At 39.3% G+C, this 7,100-nt stretch overlaps 1 protein-coding gene across 1 annotated transcript; it reads left to right on the plus strand.

The window, feature by feature from the left end:
- Positions 1-1,203: 1,203 nt before the first annotated feature.
- LOC101418761 (hibernation-associated plasma protein HP-20-like) lies at positions 1,204-5,075 on the plus strand. The gene is made up of 3 exons (XM_004477772.5): positions 1,204-1,356; positions 2,400-2,519; positions 4,563-5,075. The coding sequence occupies exons 1-3, from the start codon at positions 1,350-1,352 to the stop codon at positions 5,024-5,026; spliced, it is 591 nt and encodes a 196-aa protein (XP_004477829.1). The 5' UTR covers positions 1,204-1,349; the 3' UTR covers positions 5,027-5,075.
- The last annotated feature ends 2,025 nt before the right edge of the window (positions 5,076-7,100 follow it).

Consider the following 7,100-nt stretch of genomic DNA (forward strand, 5'->3'; position numbering starts at 1 on the left):
CATGATCTTGCTACCTAAAATTCATAAACCCGTCTAATCATGTGGAAAACATCAAATTAATTCATGTTGAGAGAGATTTTTTTCAAAAAACCCGATTGGTATGCCTCAGCACTGTCAAGGTCATCAAAAAGTCTGAAGAACAGTCACAGCCAAGGGGAGCCTGACAACTAAATGTAATGTGGTATTTTAGATGGGATCCTGTAACAGAAAAAAGGCTTCAGATAAAACCAAGGAAATCTGAATAGAAAGAATATGGATTTTAGTTAATAATGATGTAAAATTTATTTTTAAAAACTTATGAATTCACCATCTTTGCAGGGATGAGAGGAAACTAATTCAGTATCTTGAAACTGGTAAACAAAAGGAAAAATCAAGCATTTATTTTGTCTTTCATGTATGATTGTTTTTCTTTGTAATAAAATAGTAAGTGAGTGGTAAAGTTTCTTTGTCAAAGTATTCTTACCAATAAATGAAAATGGAATGGTAAAAATAAGAATGCCACTACTGTGAAACCCCAGAGAATGAATGGAGATAGGCATCTAGCAGCAACATCTGATAACTTCACAAGTAAAAAGAACATAATACCATCAACAGTCTTGTCTAAAGGATTGAACCTAAATCTGACAGGTCTCGATTTCACCTTCTAGTGAGCAGGAAATACAGAGAACAGAGGAACATTTTGAATTTCACAATGGTATGCAACCAACCAAAAACAGGTTATAAATAGTTTTAGTAATGTTTTCCTCATAGTATTATAATGAGGATTTAAAGAGATGTTGAATGAATAATAATAATAGCTAGGCAGGCATTTTTTCTATATGATGCTCACTATTAACAATGCAAATTTATGTGTTCCACATAAATTAATGATTTTGGCTTTTGTTTTCCCAATGACAAGGTTCTCAAAGTTCCCCAGAACAAGTGTTCTTTTTTTATCTACACAGTTTTCCCATCCAAAGAAAGGTTTCACTACCTCCTGATCTGAGATTATCTTCAGCAAATAATTATTTAGATAGTAATAAGAGAACAAGAAAAGGCGCACTCTTGAGGTTTGGTTTTCCTTATAGCAGCAGCTATTGTTGTGGCAGACGTTCCTGATGGAAAGTCTGTTGCTACAATCTTTCCAGTCCAAAGTCTAGAGCCAGTCAGGGTAGGCGACCTCAAATCCTGCTTGTGGTTGAACATTAATTTTGCAGGCCCGGGTTGGACCATATGAAAATATTGAGATATTGGAGAAGTGATTTCAAACCATTTAAGAATTTCTCGCTAGACGAAAGCACTGACAGAAGCACACAGGAATCCTCGACACCAGGAGAAGTCATTCAAGAAGGGCGTCTTTCCATCTGAGAATGCCTGGTAGGGACCCAATGCTCATTGTGGGAGGGTATTGTCCAAAGTACCTGATGCTTTGTGAGAGGCTAGATCGGGAATAACCAGCCTAAAAAGGGGCCTGAAAAACCCGTAGGCCTGATAATAGAATTTTCTACACATTATTTCTGGATGATCCTCCTCTGGGGGATAAGAAAAAAAAGTGGATGAGTCACAAATAATCCAAGCTGATGTTTATTGCCACTTAAATGCAAGGCATATTTGGAAAAAGTTAAAAAAAAATAAAGCAAAACAACCAACCAAGGAAACAAATTTTAAAATCCCTAAGATTGAGCACCCTGTGCAAAGGCTTTGATCAGCTGGTTTGGAAACAGAGGTGTTACAACAGCTGAGACTAAGAGATCAGCTTGGCCGTCCTTGGAAAGAAGCCCCCATTCTGCAAGGAAAGGCACCTGCCAAGAGCTGGGCCTTTTGCTCTAACTTCTAAACTGGTTAGAAAACTTAGCCATGATACAGTTTTTAAAAAAAATCTCTGAGACTGAGCACCAGGAGACGTGAAGGGCAGGACTTTGTATAGGCATTCATTCATTTATTAGCTCGTTGAAACAACAGTCTGTGCTCAGACAAGCATTCAAATCCTGCCTCTTTCTCCTTCTAGCTGTTTGGTTTTCAAGTTAGTCGTTATTGTTCTCAATCTCAATTTTGTTGTACTTTGTGCATAATAGGCAATAACTAGTAGTCTCTGTTAATAATTCATTTCATAATTCAACCTTTTTGATTAAGTGCAGTTGATAATAAAGAAATGGATAAGAGTAAAAACTACCAGTCTCAAGGGGAGTTGCATTTATAAATGAATAATGATTCCAGTGTGCTAGGTTCATGACAGAGGAATTTAAAAAGAGCTAATCTAAGGGCAGAGAGGTTAATGTGCTCAATTAGTTGATAGGCAGAACTGCTGTCATTTCAACCCGTGTGTCCGATTCCAGAGAACATGTATTTTTGACAAAGGTTTAATCCTACCTACTCAGTTTGCATAAGCAAATAATTCTTTGTGCTTTCTTATCTTGAAGGTGTGTGGATATTAATCATATCTGTTCTGATGGCCAATGTTGTCATTGAGCAAGTAGTATGTATTGGACTTCCAGGACCTCCTGGCCTCCAGGGTCCTCCTGGACTGGCTGGTGTTAGAGGTGAGTAAGCCCTCTCTTCTGTCTCTTAATGCTCCCCTCCCCTTCTCTATAGGTGGGAATCTTAATAATCTTCATGGGATTAGTAGCAAGTAAGAATGGAAAGAATCCAGGCAAACATATGAGCTGCCTGTAGGGCTACTTTTAGAAGAGAGCTCACCAGCCCAAATCACAGTCCAGGAATCTGGACAAGTTTCAAGTAAGTCAAGATATGGGAGAACCAAGAAGGCTAATAGTTGTAGAGATGGAAATGTGGATCAGGATGGATTTTCTAGTTTGAAGAGATAAAAGAAAGGGACCAGTGAAACCATAGTAGCACACAGAGCCTGGGAAGTGCAGTTGATCATAATGACTGGCCCAAGTTCAGATGTTATGGCAAATTGGTGCTTTGTAAGCATAAGGCTATGCTTGTGCTCTAGATTCACCCTGGATAAATCTCATAGGTAATACAAGGTTCGTGGTGTGATATCTGCTATAGCCAAGTTTCTTCAAGTGTTTTCACCAGACAAGCAGTATTGGCAGTACCTGAGATATTATTAGAAAATGAAATTGTCAGTCCGCATTTGAGATCTACTCTATGAGAAATTCTGGGGATGAGCAATTTGTGTTTGAACAAACTTCTCTATGATTCTGATATACTCTGAAGCTTAAGAACCATTGTGCCGGAGTGGGCAAACTTCATGCATTGTTGCTTGCTGCTGAGTGAGACTGGGACAAAAGAACCCACCGAGGCGTCTCACATCTTTTAGAAATGTTCTTATATTATCATCAAATATCATATATTGTCATCACTGAATATCTGTGGGCACCTATCCTAGGAGCAAATGGTCTAAAGTTTAGTGAACCTGTTGTGGGAAACTGGCTTACCAGCTTGTTACTGTAAATGTTACACCTGTTAAATGTAGCAATTGTTAGATGTTGCAGTTGTTCCTTGTTAATTGTAAATGATGTTGCAGTTCAGATAGCAAACAGCTGCTTGGTAGTTTCCCAATAAATGCGAAGTGAAAACTAGGGTTGAGGCTCTCAGTTCCAGTAGCTGTGAGTCCCCTGGTCCCAGGTTTGTCTCCCCTCTTGTGTCTTTACATTTATTTCTGTGTTGCCTTCCCTTCAAGCCAACCTGTTGTGAGCTAAATGCTGCATGAACCCACGGTTCACTTGTCCTCAAGTTAAGAGGCTCAGGCTCTTGGATTCAAGGCTTGTGTCATTACCTAAACTGTAGACTCACTCAAGTAAGGGGAGGAAAAAATAAAGTTCAGTAATATCATGGGTGTACAGATTTGTCACTCTACTGTTATTACATTTTCCAAAAGTTTTCCATGGAACATAAATCACAGCACCAAACAACTAACATAATACTTAATGCTAACCATGTCCTGGGAACAAAGTGAGAGTATATTATCATGGTCTTGCTTTTGAGTATGAGAAAACAGACCCATATAAATGTTAAGGAAATTGTCTAGGGAAATACTGATGGTAAGTGACCAAGATGTTACTTGTATCTATTTTCTTTTTAAGCCAAAAGCTCACATGCTTAACCACATCAGTATCTTTATCTCCTCAGGAGACTAGAGTAAATGTGACATCCTGAGTGTTGCATAGCTTGCTCAGATAAAAGTAAAAGAAAATGCTGGTGGGCAGGGATGAGGACCGCTAGTGGGTCATATGCCAGAACTTCTGAGTTCTGGAGGGTACCAAGTACAAAACCAAAACATTCCAAGGGTGACTAGTCCTGGATACAGTACAGGTACAGGGTAGCAGTCCCTCGGACTTCTGTTCCAGAGGAAGTTAACTATGTGGACCCAGGAATACAAAGCAAAAACGGAGGAACTATAGTCTTCTACGTACAATATACTGACTCTGATAGTAGAGGAGAAACTGGAACAGGGCTTAAAAATCTGATTTATAGGGGGTCTAGAAAAAACAAACTGTAGAAGAGTGTATCTCAAATCCAGTGTGTGAAATCACAATACTAAGCATGTGTTCTGAGAGGATGCACGTTCCTTCTAAGTCATCAGTTTCACATAAGCTGTTCTGTGTTCCCTTTAGGATACCCTGGACCTATGGGCCCCCCAGGGATCTCAGGACCAGAAGGTGAAAATATAAAGTGTCCCTGCAGGGAAAAATCAGCTTTCACTATGAAGTTCAATGGGAGGCTTCCTCCACCTTCCAAGCCTGTCGTCTTTACACATGTCCTGTATAATGACGAGAGGGACCTAAACGAAGATACTGGGGTCTTCATCTGCAGGTTGCCTGGCAGCTACTATTTCCACTTTGATGTCGAGCTCCAACACTGCAAGGTGAAGATTTCACTGATGAGGAACCAAACACAAGTCATGGAAAAGCATCAGGTCTCCAAAAAAGAGTATGAAAATATTTCTGGTGCTGTGTTAATGCCACTGAAAAAGGGGGAGAAGGTGTGGCTAGAAGCAGAAGTTGAAAATGAGGAACCAAACAAAGCAGAAGTCATTATCTATTTCACTGGTTTCCTGACTGGATACCTGAAACTTTGAACCTCATGTGATTCTCAGAAGGAATAAAGACAGGTCCCCATTTCTGAAATCTTGGCTGTATTTCTTTCATCATTCTGAGAAAAGTAAGTGTAATAAAATAAGGTATCTGTTTGCTCATTAAAGCTTGATCTTGAAAGATAGTACCAGAATTAGGAAATTAACTCATTTAAACAACCCTGTCCTCATTACCAAAGTCATTCTTATTTACAGTACCCAGTCTAGAGCCCATACACCCCTATCCATCCATCTCAAGGAAATGTGCCCAATGCATTCTATCTACCTGCCCTATCCATATCCTGTATTAGTCGGCCAAAGGGGTGCTGATGGGAAGTACCAGAACTCTGTTGGCTTATAAGGGTATGTATTTGGGTAGAAGCTTACAGTCACAAGGCCATAAAGAGTAAGTTACTTCCCTCACCAAAGTCTCTTGCCATGTGTTGGAGCAAGATGGCTTCCAGTCTCTGTGAGGGTTCAGCCTTCCTCTTCCTCTTAAGGCTCCATGGTCCCAGCTTCTCACAATCTCAGCTGTTGTGTGGCATAAGGCGCACCTTTCTAGGCTCAGCTGTTCTGCTTTCTCCACAAGGTCAGCTGTAAACTATCAGGCAAACAGCTCAGCTCTCTCCCTCAGGCTCCAGCGTCAAGACTCAGCTCTCTCCTCTGCCATGTCATTTTCTGTGTCTGCCCATCAAGGAAGTAGGGACCCAACGTCTACTGATGTGGCTGAATCAAAGCCCTAGTCTTAATTTAACCAAGTAAAAATGAAACCTCTGAGTTTAATCATACCCAGAGGAACAGACCAGTTTACAAACATAATCAATATTTCTTTTTGGAATTCATCAATAGTATCAAACTGCCACATCTCCCATCTTTTATTAGATTTTTAAAAGTTCTCTCACATTCTTCTATGTATGAAATTTTCTGTTATTCACCCTACAGACTCTGCTAAGCCTTATTGGACTGCTGAAGGAAGTTGGGGCAAAACTGTAATCTTTTCTTTCCAAGCTAATTTTGGTCATTCCTCTTTTAAAAACATGAGAAAATTTTTTAACATTTATCAGAAAAGATAAAAATTGCTGCTGTAATAGATCTCAGTGTGCTGTGACAGATCTCAATGTCTTAACACAGTGCTCATACAAAGTCCACAATGGGTTTTTCTGATTAAAGGGTAGATCTTCTCCAAGTGGTGAGAGAACAAACATCCTTCCTTCTTGTAAATGGAGGTCTTATTCAACATTGCTTCCAAGGTCATCGTGTTCAAAGCAGAAGTGGAGAAAAGAACATAGAGGGCAACATATGGGAAAAAATCTATGGATAGGTATTACAAGTAGCTCATATTACTAGTGCTTATATTCTATGGACATTAATTCAGTACATGGCCCTCTCCTAAACACAAGGAAATTTACATATGAAATCAAGATGAATAGGAACCAGTTTTGGTGAACAGCTAGTCAGACTTAGATATAGCATTATAGCAATTAATAGCAATTCAAGGTTAACAGTATATAATATATTAAGAAAAACATCAGACCAAATTTAGAGGGGAAAACCTAAACCCAGAGATGCAAAAAGGAAATTCAGAAACAGAAGCTGCTCACTCCACCTCCCATCCCCAGAGGGCATTTTCCAATAAGTTCATATATAGGTAACCATTTGGCTGTTTCATGCTGTAATGGGGACAGAAGTCAAGGCCTAGGAGCTACCTAAGATGGGAGTCTTACGATAAACCTTTCAAGAACTGAGTTCTACAGTGGTTAGACCATAAGGAAGAAACAAAACTAAAACATCTTCTAAATTCTTTCAACGCCAGAAGTGTGCAGAAAATATCTCCTTGGTTTTGAGTGAAACAAATGCAAATGGGAAGAAAACAATCAATGAGAAAAATATTCTTGAGCAATTTGGCCACAGACCAGTTCCACTTAAATTTGTACTGCAATTATTAAACTCAAGCTAATAAATTAATTTAAGAACTGGAAATTCCTCTAAGCACTTGGCTGAAGAAAAACATAATTGTCCTTAGAGGATTTACCTTCATCCACGCCCTCAGTGAATTAATACATTGACTTGGAGCCAGTTG

This window comes from Dasypus novemcinctus, chromosome 12, assembly GCF_030445035.2.
Source record: "Dasypus novemcinctus isolate mDasNov1 chromosome 12, mDasNov1.1.hap2, whole genome shotgun sequence".
Lineage (NCBI taxonomy): Eukaryota > Metazoa > Chordata > Mammalia > Cingulata > Dasypodidae > Dasypus > Dasypus novemcinctus.